Source organism: Fukomys damarensis, unplaced genomic scaffold, assembly GCF_012274545.1.
Source record: "Fukomys damarensis isolate Sample0158 unplaced genomic scaffold, DMR_v1.0_HiC HiC_scaffold_21, whole genome shotgun sequence".
In the NCBI taxonomy this organism is placed as follows: Eukaryota; Metazoa; Chordata; class Mammalia; order Rodentia; family Bathyergidae; genus Fukomys; species Fukomys damarensis.
In genome coordinates this window covers 10,960,371-10,975,442 of record NW_022900933.1, presented here as the reverse complement: position 1 = coordinate 10,975,442, position 15,072 = coordinate 10,960,371, and the positions used below count along the sequence as shown (strand labels likewise).

Sequence of the window (15,072 nt, the reverse complement as noted above, 5' to 3'; positions counted from 1 at the left end):
GGTGGGGGACCTGACCCGGCGTCTCCAGGCCCTGCTGCCTGCTGCTCATCCTCAGACGCGGCCGCGGGGTCCCCGCGCCAGGGTCCCCTTGCTACCCCATGGGGTGGAGTAGGGACTGGCTCTGGGATGCTTGTCAGGTTGTTATCTCCCTGGGATCGGCGGGGCCCCCAGTATACTCTTTTCCTCGCCTTCTCTCCCCATCCGTGTGCCAGGAAGAGAATAGGGTTTGTTTTTTTAATTCGCTGTCCCGTGTTTCAGTAGAATGTGTTTCTTTCATAGGCTGTGTTTTGTTTTACTCCTTGTTGTCAGAGATTTAATAGTTTTCACCAGCTGGAGAAAGGATTTGTCGTACAAAAAGGAACAAGAACCAGAAGGAATCTAGCGGTTTGTTGTTTGTTTGAGACGGGGTCTCGCTGTGTAGGCCAGGGTTGTTTTGAATTCACTTTGTACCCACAGTCTGGCCTCAAACTCGTGACAGCCTTCTTGTCTCGGCCTCCGAGTGCTGAGATTACAGGCGTGCACCACCAGCCCAGCAAGAATCGTATCTCTAGAGGCTGGTTGGATGGGGGTTTGCTAGACAGATGGGAACTGGGAAGAGGCAAGGAAGGAATGAGAAACTGAAAATTCCCAGCTATGAAACTTTGCGTATATGTGGAGGGACCTAAATGTCACATTAAGACATTGGGACTCCATAGGGAGGACCAGTACAGAAATTCAAGCGGCTGATTAATATGAACTCTAAGTATAAGAGGGCTCTGATGGCTAGATAGAGGATGAGTGGCTGTAGGGGCTGTGTTGGGAGTCTTGGTGGCAGTCACTGAGGTAACGTGGGGATCTAGAGAATGAGTCTTTGCAAGTGATCCTGAAGCAGAAACTAACCAGACTGGATATGAGGCTTGAGAAGGAAGAATTTCTGCGTTTTCTTACTTGGTCAGTCTAGTGAACAGTGCACTTAAGTAAGAAATACAAGCCCAGCCTGGGCAACTTAGTGAGGCCCTAAAAAATTTATTTCAAAAAATAAAAAGGGCTGGAGATGTAGCTCAGTTATTGCTACAAAGAGTGAGAAGCAGACTTGTTTGGGTTTTGGATGAGAACATCACAGGTACCTACAGAATAGAGATTATGGTTTGTGTCCATGTTCGTCTCACAAGATGGTTCCTCTCCCATTAAAAATAACATTTATGAAGAACATGTTAATATGAAGACAGGTACTGTAGAAATACTGTATTTAAAAGTAAGAATTCTAGAGCCAGGCTGATTGGGTTAAGTCCACTTCTTGGTAGTTGTGTGACCTTGTCAGTTACTTTTGTTTGTTTTTGTTTTTTGAGACAGGGTCTCACTATGTAGTTGAGACTGACCTGGAACTCACTATGTAGCCCAGGCTGGTCTCGAACTCACAGGGATCCTCCTGTCTCAGCCTCCCGAGTGTTGGGATTAAAGGCATGCACCACCATGCCCGGCTGTCAGTTACTTTTTTAAAATAAGAAATATGAATGAAGATTTAAGATAGGCAAGCTATGTAATTTCTTAACCAAATCCAGACACAATGAAATAAACACATGAGCCCACAACACTTTAATCATTTGCAAGTTATTTCAACCAAACTGGTTTCTCCTGCAAAATGGGGAAAAATCATAGCATTTAACTTCATAGGATTTCTGTGAGAAATAAATTAGTAAATATATGGAAAGCCCTTAGAATACTGCCAGTCCGATTGTGGTAGGCACCCTAAGTTCAAGTCAGCCTGATTACAGAGTGAGACTTTGTGAGAAAAAAAACAAAACAAAGAAAAACTTAGAATACTACCTGACAATAGTATGAACTATTAGCCAGTGTTATTAGTACATAAGAAATTTGGTATTTTACTTAATTGAAAAATTAAGACTTTTTTCTTGTTGCTTCCTTTGCCCCTTCCTCTCTTTCGCTCTCTTTTTTTTCTTTTTTTTTTTTTTGTATCAGGGATCAAACTCAGAACCTTGCATTTACAAGGCAGGTGGTGGCACCACTGAGCTAAATCCCCAGCCCCCTTCCCCCTCTTTTTTTTTTTTTTTAACACTTATTTTTTTGCTACCAGGGATTGAACTCAGGTCCTTGTGCTTATGAGGTAGGTGTGGTACCACCGAGCTAAATCCCTGGCCCTCCCTTCCCCCTCTTTTGTTCCTCTTCTCATTTGAATATTTTCTTTCTATTTCCCTAAACACCTACTCTTACCTTATTTTACCCTTTTTTCCTCGGGGCACTTATTTTCTGATGTGCTAAACAATTTACATGTTTCTGATATTTATATTATTTGTCTTCACCAGAACAGTGGTTTCAAAGTGTGCTCACCATTTAAAGAGGTTTCTGCAGATACCTCAGAGTGCTTTAATTGCTTGATTTAACTGCTAAGTGCCCATAATCATGATTTGTAGTTTGGGTTTTATAGTACTGGAAGATATTTCTCAGTATATCAGAATGTGGTATGTGATAAAATTATTGACAATTTTCCACTTTAGTTCACTTAAATTTCAGTATCTCTACATAAGATCCCCATATTTTGTGAGCCAGAAAAAAAATCATCACTGGAGGACTGTATGCAACAGGCTGTAGAATTTTAATTATTCCAATTCTTGTTTATACTCCTTTAATTTTGTTTTTGTTCCTGGGTCTACCTAAGGATTTGCTTTTGAAAACAGTGGTAGGGGCCTGAGGATAAAGCTTCGTGGTAGAACACTTGCCTGGCAGAAGCAGAAGACCCTGGGTTCCACTCCTAACATCACTTAAAAATAAAAAACAACTAGCTTCTGGTTATTAAAACCTTCTATTATAACTAGTACTGTATTTTTTGGTACCTGGGATCGAACTTGGGTCCTTGTGCTTGCAAAGCAGGCGGTGGAACCACTGAGCTAAATCCCCGGCCCAGTCTGATGGTTTTAACCTGTGTGGAGATCAAGTTGTTAGTGCAAAGTCAGGCTGCTGGTTACAGGAATGTCCACAGTGGGGCGCCAAAAGCAAATGAACCACATGTCTTTAAGATCCTGGTCTAACTGTTGTTACACAGTGTTCATGGGCCCAGCTAGAGGAGTCATTCTTAGGCTGGCAATTTGACCCCCCCAAAAGGAATCAAGTGCCAGTCACCGAGTGGAATGCTGAGGTAGGCTTTCTCTAGCTCTGTGTTTCAAAGCTGGCTTTTTTCCATTTTATTTCATGCCTGGGAGATGTGGTCAAGACCATCTACCCAGATTACCAAAAGAGGCAGTCTCAGTGAGTCCCCCCAACATGAGACATTTGGGCGGTCATGGGGCTCAGGGATTGTAGTTCTGGAGTGGTTTATTCGTGTTTCTAATGCCCATTCTACCCTAGGCAGCACTGCTGTTTTGTGTTGATTGTAGCATTAATTCTAAATAACATGTTTGCCTGTTGCTAAAGACTACATCCTGCGAGTGCAGAAACCCCCTCAGTTGTGTTTTATAATGCACAGAAACATTGTCAGGAGGCTTGTCTCCTAGGACCAGCGTTGCCACACATTCACTCCTCATGAGGCACCGAGCTTCTCTAGGCTCTAGTTTCTACAGCAGCAAAATGAGAAGATTTGGCTGTTATCAGTGGTGTTGAACCTGTGGCACACATGCCACCCAAAGCCGGCTGTTTGTATCATCGAAAGCTCTGAAAGGTTTGCCATCACTAAACTAGATCATCTTTGTGGTTCCTTCCATCTCCAAGGAACCATGTTCCTTGGTTTCTAAGTCTAGAGAAAAAAGGCAGCTATTGATCCCTTTCAGTTGAATAGAGGTCAGTTTGGGGGTTTTTTGTTGTTTGGTTTGGTTTGGTTTTTTGAGGCAGGATCTCCCTGTATAGATCAGGCTGGCCTTGAATTTGTGGCAGTCCTCCTGCCTCAGCCTCCCAAGTGCTGGGATTACAGTCCTGTGCCACCACCCCAGGCTATGAGATCAGTCTCTTTGGAAGCTTGATAAATATTTGCCTTCCTGGCTTTATCATCAGAAGGAATGATTTCAAAGGTGGTTTTTTGTTTTAATCCTAGGAATCCGTAAAGGATCTCATAAATGTGAACATTTTCAAGTTATTTTTTTAAAAAGCATATTTCTTTTTAAAGTATATAAGCTGTAGAGTATGCATAGAAGGAAGTGTGTGTGTGTGTGTGTGTGTGTGTGTGAGAGAGAGAGAGAGAGAGAGAATATGATCTCATAAATGTGAACATTTTCAAGTTATTTTTTTAAAAAGCATATTTCTTTTTAAAGTATATAAGCTGTAGAGTATGCATAGAAGGAAGTGTGTGTGTGTGTGTGTGTGTGTGTGTGAGAGAGAGAGAGAGAGAGAGAGAGAGAGAGATTAGGTAAAAAGTAGAATATTCCAACTCCAAAAAGACAGACTAAAATAATTACATGGGGAAGTCAGTGAAAGATACAGCTACTGTCCTTCAGTCATTCTAGAATTTATGTATTGAGAATTATAGATTCTTCATACTATTAACAATGGAAGAATGAAAGAGGAGACCTTAGAACTAAATTGTAGAAAAATGTGAGCTAGGAAGGGAATTCATACATTTGTACAGTGCTGCTTCATTCTGACTGGCATGGGTCAGGCGTAGGTGTGCTTGAGTTTGGAGACTCACCATTTCACAGTGATGACGATACTGAGGACTTCTGTGACAGCTTATTATAAAATGATACAGTAGCTGTAACATTTGTAAGAGGTGTAAGAGTCTAGAAGCTGTGGAGGGGCTTGATATCTAGTTGAGAATAAACACATCCAAAATGATTGTGATCACTTGAAAAGCAGAAGGCAACTGACATATGAAATGCTGTTGTGATTAAAAGTGAATCCATGTAAAGATTTAGTAACTTTGCATCTTACATGGGGTTAGGTTCAAAAGTTGGGGCTTAACATGAAAATCAGGGTAGACAAAATTATCCACAAATATCTTAGGACAGCTTGGGATGTAGCTCAGTGGTAAAGCACTTGCCTAGCGCATTTAAGTCCTGGGTTCAATTCCCAAGGCCACAAAAACAAAACAAAAATCTCAGCTCATCTGTCTTCTTTGGCATCAGAAAAGATTGCTCTTCCCTCAGTAGATAGAAGTGCTGGCTTATAATTAGGCATCACATGTGAAGCTATGTGAAAAGCACATAGCTTTGAAAGGCCCTGTTCCTGTTTGTGCTACAGCATGGATGAACCTTGAAGTATGCTAAGTGAAATCAGCCAAACACACAGAATAAATATGTGATCTTACTTATATGGTGTATCTAGAGTAGTAAAATTCGTAGACTAGGTTAGGGCGTTTAGTGGCTATGGGGTTTCAATTTTAAATGAACAACTTCTGGAATTGAATCCTGGTAATGATTTCATAGCAGTGTGCATGTACTTAATGCCACTGAACTGTATTCTTTAAAATGGGCAAAATGGTAACTTGTGTTCTTTTTCTTTTGTTTTGTTTTTGGTACTGGGGATCGAACTCGGGCCCTTGTGCTTGCGAGGCAGTTGGTGGCACCACTGAGCTAAATCCCCAGCCCTGTTATGTATTCTTTGCCAAAATTAAAAATAACAGATGAAGCCGGGCATGGTGGTGCACGCCTGTAATCCCAGCACTTGGGAGGCTGAGGCAGGAGGATCGCTGTGAGTTCGAGACCAGCCTGGGATACATAGTGAGTTCCAGGTCAGTCTCAACTACATAGTGAGACCCTGTCTCAAAAAACCAAAAAAATAAAAACAGATGAAAGACTGTATCCCCAGACTGTGAAAGTAATTACCAAAGGATGGGAGTTCAAAAAACATTATAAGCAATGGTAATTTTGTGCTAAGAAGTAGTTTATGTGTATGTAGGTTTCTAGGAATACCATTCATTTGAATATGTGTGCATGTGTATGTGTGTGTGTGTGTGTGTGTGTGTGTGTGTGTGTACACACATTTTAAATTAAGTTCATAAATGGGGCTAATTTCTGCTTGATAGATGTGAAGGGGTGATCTACTTTCTACTCCTAGTTAGCTGAGGCAGCTGTTGGTTATAGCTGAGGAAGGAGGTCAGATCTCAGAGCTCTCTCCTAACACTGATGTTTTTCCCCTATTATCAGTCTTTTAATTTTGTTATTTATATTTTCTCACCTAAGAGAAAACATGTGATGTATAAGCTTGCATGCCTGATTTATTTCACTTCACATTACAGTCTTACAGTGCATCCATTTTCCTACAAATTACTGAAGTTTATCCTTCTTAATAACAGAATAGTACTCCATTGTATTTAAATATATTTTCTTTATTCATTCATCCATTGATGGGCATATAAGCCACTTCCAAGATTTTGCTATAGTGAATTATGCTGATATGAACATGAGTATTTATGTATTACCACTGTAATAGGATGTCTTTAATTCTTTTGGGAAGATACCCGAAAGGGAAATAGTTGGGTCTCATACAGATGTTTACCAGGTGACAACATTCAAAATACTTTCATAACTTTTGCCACATTCAGTGCCATTTTTACTGTTAATCATTTCTCTGTAAATGTAAATGTTTCATGTAAAACATTTACTTAATATGTAAAGTTACTTAGATACTTACTTTAAATAGAAAACTTCATATTCCAAATGATGAGAAAAAATACAGTGATGGCAAATTTTTACTTCTCTGCGTAGATGTTACTGCTTTAAGGCTGAAGCCTGTTCTGTTTTGTTAAAAAAGGAGATTAGGTATTAAACGCAGCACCAAAATGGCATGGGAAGAGCTAAAAGAGAACTGAAAGGAAAATGAGTCTGATTGTGTGCAAATCATCACCCACACCCCCACGGGGGAGAGACTAGCACCATGGCAGCAAGCAGAGGAGGTGGATTTTGAGTTTGTTTAGCAGAAGGCAGTGACTGAGGGTTAATATAGAAGTGACTCACTGTGGGGGCGAAAGTGGGAACAGATTTCAGGGAACCAGTATTGGTAAATGCCCTGACTGAAGCAAGTGTGCCTGGCTGGTCCCTCGGTTAGGATGAGGTATTAGAAAAGGTTAAGAATGATTAAGTTAGACCTGTAGTGCTTCTTAATTGCTATATTATTGGCTTTGGAAATAAATAATTGCTGCACAGGACCATTCCAAGCCTGAGTGTGCTTGTTCTCTAGGTCCTAGGTGCAGTAATGCGCTCCTCCAGTCTTTGTGATAGAGAAGCCCTGTGCATTTCCAAGCGCCTTTTAGGGATTGTTACTGTCGCAGCCGAGGAGGAGTGCTCTCCTAGGCAGAGGGAATGGTGTCTACAAGTGTATGGAAGCAGTAATGAGTGAAACTTGTCTGTCTTTTGTAGAGGAGAAGAAGAAGTTGATCAGAGATTTTGATGAAAAGCAGCAGGAAGCAAATGAAACGGTAAGAACAGGGATCACATCCTTATTTCTTCTACTTGGTAATGGTCTTTCCAGAAGAAATGCTGTGACCTAATTGCAGATTAACTGTTCCTGACTGTTGATCCAGATTTTTAAACTATATCTTGCTAAATGAGGTCAGCAGACAGTGTTGAGGAATTTTGACAAACAAATGGGTAAAGCTAGATGACATGTCTATTCTTTCTTTTAAAATTTCTATTGTTACTGGTACATGTTTGCAGTACATAGTGATTATATTCCTCATGGGGAGTTGGTACATGTACATAACAGGTCTTAATTTTTTTTTCCAATCCCTTTCCCCTCCCCACCACCCTCTCTTTGTTTCTTGGTCTCCTTCCTTTTTGTTCAATATCTAACTCCCTATTTCCTATTATCTACCTTTTATTTTGGTCCTTATTTATATTTTGAGTTTCTCATATAAGAGAAACCATGTACTACTTAACCTTGTGTGACTGTAATGTATTCTTGTTGTAGTAAGGACATTTTTTCGCACCTGTACCCAAGTGGTCTTTGTAAGTACTGGCCCTGAAGATAGGTTACTGTTTTTTTTTATTAAACTTCCTATCACAGAAAATGTAGCTCAGAGTGGGTTCTAGCCATGTTCCTGTCTAATGAGACAGTGAAGTGGCTGGACTTGGCTTCTTGGGCAAGATTTGTAAGAACAGGGTAGATTGTCCCATGGGGACCTGAAGACCGACAGAAGTTAGTCCTGGCTAATGACCAGTTTAAGAATGGCTTCTCTTCACCTGTGGGTTTTGTTTTACAAATTCTTTTGGCACTAACCCTTTGAAAGCCAGTGTCCTTTTGGCTCTGTCTCATGTTCTGACTTCACCAAACCATTGTAGATTGGAGCTAAAGTCCGGATCCTTGGTAATTCTCTGCAGAAATAATTGCCTCTAGTTTTTGGTCCATGGAACAAATTAGAGAAAAATTCCTTTGAGACGAGGAATTCCTTCTTTGTTGAAGATCAGTCTCACCATTATCCCAATAAAATTCTGAAATCTAAGTCTATCTGCATCTTTTTCTGTATTCTATATTATTTTAATGAGAACCAGGCCCTTCAACTTTGGAAAATCTCTCTTTCATAATAAGTGTACCAGACTTTTTTTTTTTTGAGACAGGGTCTTGCCATATAGCTCAGACTAGCCTTGGACTAACTGTGTAGCCCCATAGACAGTTTTCTTTTTCTTTTTCTTTCTTTCTTTCTTTTTTTTTTTTTTTTGGTTTTTTGAGACAGGGTCTCGCTATGTAGTTGAGACTGACCTGGAACTCACTATGTAACCCAGGCTGGTCACGAACTCACAGAGATCCTCCTGTCTCAGCCTCCCAAGTGCTGAGACAAAGATTACAGGCATGTGCCACCACACCTGGCTTTCTGAGTTGATACCTTGATAGCATTTTTAAAATCTAGCCACTACCAGTCTGTTTGGTATTTGTTCAGATACTTTTTTTTCTGAATTTAGCAACATTAGCAGTCTACTCTGGCCATCCCAGGAAGATTAAAATTTAATTTAGGAACTCTTATGACATGTCTGGGACTTTTTATTTTATTTATCCCAGAACAATGGAAGTCTGATTTCCTAAAGCAGGCTTCTCCAAGGTAGCTCAGTGGTGCCAGTGCAAGGTCCCGAGTTCGATCCGTGGTACTGGAAAGAAAAAAAAAGCAGGCTGCTCTGGGAGCATCATCTCTGACCATGGAGGCAAATAGAGTTTTCAGAAACAGGAGAAAAAGACGAACTCTGGTGCCAGACCCCAATCATTTTTAGTACAGTAGACTTCAGTGTGCTTCTTGACAGCACTGTGTAACCATAGCAGGCTAAAAACTTGATACGTTGAGTTGAGAATTTGAAGATTTTGAACCCATGACTGTTTTTATGATATAATCCTGAGATTTGTTATATATAAATGGAGAGAGTATAGAATGTACATAAAAATATTCTATAGCTATAAGGAGCTTCTGTTAGCTTTTCATTCACACATCTGTATTTTTGATGCCTGCTCTATGCATGCTAAGATACTACGCCACGCACTTGGCGAGAACATGGCAGTCGCCTCATGGAGCATATGGTTCAGTGTTAGTTAGGGTAGCCCGGTTTGATGAGTCCAAACTAGGTATATCCCCAGGTGAGAAGGAAAGAACCACGCCACCTACTCATTTCTGCCTTTGCAGCTAGCAGAGATGGAGGAGGAACTACGGTATGCACCCCTGTCTTTCCGTAACCCCATGATGTCTAAGCTGCGAAACTACCGGAAGGACCTTGCCAAACTGCATCGGGAGGTGAGAAGCACACCTTTGACAGCCATCCCTGGGGGCCGAGGAGACATGAAGTACGGCACATATGCTGTGGAGAATGAGCATATGGTAAGTGTCCGCCTTTTCTTTTTCCTTAAGGGCTGGCAGTACAAGAATTAAACATTTTGGGCTATGGATGTAGCTCAGTGGTGCTGCACCTGCCTAGCAAGCTCAAGGTTCTGAGTTCAATTCCTGGTACCGGGAAGGAAAAAAAGAATTAAACATTTTATAGTTCACATAAGTGCATACTGGATTCTTGGCATTTTGTCTTACCCTTTTCTTCTTTCCTGTGTCCAGTTCCCCTTCTCACCCCTCTGGCACTTGTTATTGTTAAAGCATATCTTTCTGGATCATGTGCTTATATTTGTGTGTCTAGCAGTGTATGTTAGCTATTCTTATCTGGACCTGTATTCTGATCTGTTGATCTGGTTTCTTTTTTTTTTTTTTTTATTGAGTTTATTGGTACATTTAGGGATACAGTACAGTTACATTCATTGTTGGGATCACGTACCTTTACATGGCAAGTCTTGATTCTCATTTTTTTCCACTTACCTCTGCCCTCCCTTCACCTCCTCCTCCCCTCCCCATCTACAAACACTTTATTTTCATCTTTTCATTCTCTCACATTTTTTTCTTTTCCCTTTTTGTTCTTCCCCTACGTATCACACCTTCCCTACACCTTTAGCTCCTTTACTCCCATTTCTAAATGTCAGTAACCTTATTAGAATCTTATGCATTGTTGCAGAATATTCACACCAGGGAAACTATTTGGTATTTACACATGTGGGACTTATTTATTTCACTTAGGAGTATATCTTCAATATGTATCCATTTTCCTATGAATGAATCTATTCTCTCGCTCTTTATGGCTGAGTAATATTCCATTTTATAGAAAAACCACAACTTCTTTATCCAGTTTCCAACGGATGGGCAAATAGGTTGTTTCCAAGATTTAGCTATTACAAACTGTGCCGCTATAAACATGGGTGCACATACTTCTCTGTGATATGATTCTTTTAGTTCTCTTGGAAAGATACCCAACAGAGGGATGGCTGGGTCAAATGGAACCTCCAGTCCAAGCTCTTTGAGGTATCTCCATATTGATTTCCATAGTGGTTGCACTAGTCTGCACTCCCACCAACAATGGAGGAGGGTTCCTTTCTCCCCACAACCCCGCCAACATTTGTTATTGTGTGATTTCTTGATAGCAGCCATTCTTTGTGGGGTGAGGTGGAATCTCAGTGTTGTTTTCATCTGCATCTCTCGAATGACCAGTGATGTGGAACATTTTTTCATATATTTTCTTGCTGCTTTCACTTCTTTGTATGAGAAATGTCTGTTCATTTCGGATGCCCATTTTTGGATCGGGTCTTTATATTTGGGGGGACTGATTGTTTTGAGTTCTTTATATATCCTTGATAATAGTCCTTTGTCTGAGGTACAGCTGGTAAAAATTTTTTCCCACATTGTAGATTGTCTCTTAGTTCTGCTAATGGTTTCTTTTGAAGTACAGAAGCTTTTTAGTAAGATGAGATCCCAGTTGTTGATTCTTTCTGCTAGTTCCCGTGCTACTGAGGATTTGTTCATAAAGTCTTTTCCTATACCAATGTCTTCCAGAGTTCTGCCTAACTTACTTTCCAGCAAGTTTAATGTTTCTGTTTTAATATTTAGATCTTTAATCCATTTGGATTTTAATTTAGTGCATGGCGAAAGATAAGGGTCTAATTTTAATCTGTGGCAGGTTGATATCCAGTTTTTCCAACACCATTTATTAAAGAGGCTATCTTTCCTCCACTGAGGATGGTGAGCTCCTTTGTCGAAGATGAGGTAGCTGAGTACATCTGCATTTGTTTTTGTGTCTTCCAGTCTGTTCCATTGATCCTCAGGCCTATTTCTTTGCCAGTACCATGCTGATTTTATCACAGTGGCTTTGTAGTATAGTTTCAAATTGGGAATTGTTACACCTGGTGCCATGTGACTGTTGCCTATAATGGCTTTTGCTATTCTAGGTCTCTTGTGGTTCCAAATGAATTTTTGGATTCTTTTTTCTAGTTCTGTGAAATATAGTGTTGGAATTTCAATTGGCATTGCATTGAATGTATATAGCAGTTTCGGTAGTATGGCCATTTTCACTATGTTGATTCTTCCTACCCAGGAGCAGGGGATATCTTTCCATTTTTTTATATCCTCTTCGATTTCTTTTTTCAGAGTGCTGTAGTTTTCAGTGTAGAGATCTTTTGTTTCTTTTGTTAGATTGATTCCTAGATACTTCATTTTTTTGGATGCTATTGTAAAAGGAATTTTTTCCCTTATTTCTCTTTCTGTCTGTCTGTTATTTGTGTATAGAAAGGCTATTGATTTTTGGGTATTCACCTTGTATCCAGATACTTTACTGAATCTGTCAATTAAGTCTAGAAGTTTTTTGGTGGAGTTTTTTGGATCTTCAATGTAGAGTATCATATCATCAGCAAATAATGATAGTTTAACTTCTTCCTTTCCTATCTTTATTGCTTTAATTTCTTTCTCTTGTCTAATTGCTGTGGCTAATGTTTCCAGAACTATATTGAAGAGAAGTGGCGATAGTGGGCATCCTTGTCTTGTTCCTGATTTTAACATGAAGGTTTTCAGTTTTTGGCCATTCAATATGATGTTGGCTGATGGTTTTTCATAAATAGCCTTTATTAAATTGAGGTATAGACCATCTATTCCAATTTTTTGCAGGGTTTTTATCATGAATGGGTGTTGAATTTTATCAAATGCTTTTTCTGCATCTATTGAGAGGATCATATGGTTTTTGTCCTTGACTTTGTTAATATAATGTATTACATTCACTGACTTTCGTATGTTGAACCACCCTTGCATCTCTGGAATAAATCCGACTTGGTCATGATGGATGATCTTCTTAATAATCCTCTGTATTCTGTTTGCTAGTATCTTATTAAGGATTTTTGCATCTATATTCATTAAGGAGATTGGTCTGTAGTTCTCCTTTTTGGTTGTATCTTTCTCTGGTTTGGGAATCAGAGTGATACTTGCTTGTTGATCTGGTTTCTTCTTGAGCTTTTATTTCATATAAATTTTAGAATTAGTTTTTCAACTATGCCCTCAAAATTTGGGTTTTCAATTTATCAGAGTATTGTTACAAAATTATTCCAAGCTATTCTTACTTTAATGTCAAGACGGCCTGGTAACTGATTCAGGGTGCTTCTTGAGAAAGGGCCTTCCTTCTATTCTGTTATAAAGGGAAATGAGCCAGGTTGACTCTAGCCTTCAGGATTCAGATTTACAAAATTCTGCTACTTAAAAATCCATATCCTGAAACCATCTAGAGAAGTCAGATAATTCAAGGAATAAAATAAAACATCGCCCCTATAATACCATCTACTCAGGAGGCTGAGTCAGGAGGAATGATGCCAGGCCAGGCAACCTAGACCCTGTCTCAAAAAAACAAAAAAAAGTGAGCTAAAATTATGCCATGGCCTGCATGGCTAAAGGGTTCACGGAGAAATGATGGTAAGAGATTTAAGACAGACAAAGAGATATAATAAGGTATAGATGGGGTCATGTGGGGCTCTAACTCTTGATGGGAGCAAAAGACCACCAAGCAAATGGCCATGCATTTATAGTGGTAGAGGTACGGGAAGTGCAGCAGGAGGTAGAAGGGGCTGGCTGATTAGCACTGGGAGAGCAGCTAGCGTCTGCAGTAGATAATGCTTGCTATTTCTCTGGTGAATGGGTGGGAAGGAAGATAGTCCTCTTCTAGGTCAGGCCTTGCTCCGCCACACCCTCTTGTCACCTGTTCTCCCATGGGGCCCTGCCTCATCCACGGGAGGAGGTGAGTTAGGCCTGGCCATAGTCATGTACCATAGTAGATGGTATTATAGGGCGCGCAGTGCTCCCAGCAAAAATAAATCTGTCCATAAATGAATGAGTCAATCAGTCAATCAGTGGCTTTGAATATAGCTCAAGTGGTAAGAGTGCCCCTTAATTCTATCCCCAGTACCACCAAAGAAATGCAAAGATTAAATTGAATGTGCTGCATTAGGATTATATCCAGAAATATAGTATAAAGTAAAAACTGCCTGCCAAAGTCAGGTGTAAGAGAAATAGAAGGGGGCCTGCCACCAAGGTAGACCGAACTTAGTAGAATGGCATTAGTAGTACTAAAACTTTAAACAAATCCTGTTTCATGTTGCATCCTAATTGTAGTATAAGAGACATTCAGAATGATACTTGCTTGACATTGCTGATGTCGAACACATTTGAGCCTGGTGTAAAACCCAAACAGACACAGGAGACTGTCATAGATTGGAGTCTCACAAGGAGACTGGAAGAAGACCGATAGAGCTTGTTTGATGGGAGCTGTAAAAGTGAGTTGACCAAAAAATGGAGAGGAGAAAATTATTAGTTTTTACTGATGCAGGGGTATACACCTGTAATCTTAAGCTAGTCAGGAGGCTGAGGCAACAGGAGCACGAGTTCAAGACCAGCCTGAGCAATTAGGAAAGATTTGAGATTTTAAAAAAAAGAAGCAAACATTAGTTTGTGTTGTTTTTGTTTTTCTTTGAGACAGGGTCTCAGTATGCTGTCCAGGCTGGCCCCGAACTCCTGGGCTCAAACAGATGCCCTGAGAGCTGGACAAACCATCTCGCCCGGCTCCATGAGTCGTACTTTAGGTGTCATGTTCCACCTTCAGTGGAATTATTGTTCCGCGTCTGTCTGAGGTTGATATATGTGATGCCATTATCTTTTCCTGCTCTTTTGTTAGCCCAATCGTTTGAAATTCTGTGTATATTTTATTTTTTAAAAAGTCTTTTTGTTGACTTCTTTTAAGCTAACATAACTGGGTTTGAATATCATTCAGTAGTTTCCTCATCCACTGATCTGTGTGCCATTTATTTATTTTTATTTTATTTATGTATTTGAGACAGGGTCTGTTTTGTAGTTCATGCTGGCCTTGAATTCACTATGTAGCCCAGGCTGGCCTCCCAAGTGCTGGGATCACAGGCTTGCACCACCACACCCAGCTTTGTGTGCCATTTATTAAATGAAAATACATCTTGTGGCTTCTTGATGTCCTGCTGCCATTAGTCACCTGCTTTGTAAATAAGCCTCTGTGAGCTAGGTCCCTTTTGTGTGTGCTTAGATCAACAGTGTGGAAGTGTGTGTGTGTGTCTGTCTGTCTGTCCGTCCAGAGGTGAAATTCTTTAGGAAGCACACCAGAAGTACAGCCATGTTTTTTTTCCAGAATGTGACCATGTCTCAGATTTTTAAATTTTTTATGTGCTGAAAAAATAATCTAGTCATAGGGCCGGGGATTTGGCTCAGTGGTTTTGCCACCTGCCTCACAAGCACAAGGACTCGAGTTCGATACCTGGTACCAAAAAAAAAAAAAAAAAAAAAAAGTTTTACAGTTGTCTAAG

The 15,072-nt window shown here is 40.1% G+C and overlaps 1 protein-coding gene across 1 annotated transcript in view; it reads left to right on the top strand.

Annotated features, from left to right (window-relative positions):
- Window positions 1–6,950: 6,950 nt before the first annotated feature.
- Vti1b (vesicle transport through interaction with t-SNAREs 1B) overlaps window positions 6,951–15,072 on the top strand; it is a 15,721-nt gene continuing 7,599 nt past the window's right edge. The window contains exons 1-3 of the mRNA XM_033766662.1: window positions 6,951–6,975; window positions 7,281–7,339; window positions 9,527–9,718. Of these exons, the coding sequence (XP_033622553.1) occupies window positions 9,536–9,718 (183 nt within the window). The 5' untranslated portion in view covers window positions 6,951–6,975; window positions 7,281–7,339; window positions 9,527–9,535. The remainder of the gene's footprint in view (window positions 6,976–7,280; window positions 7,340–9,526; window positions 9,719–15,072) is intronic.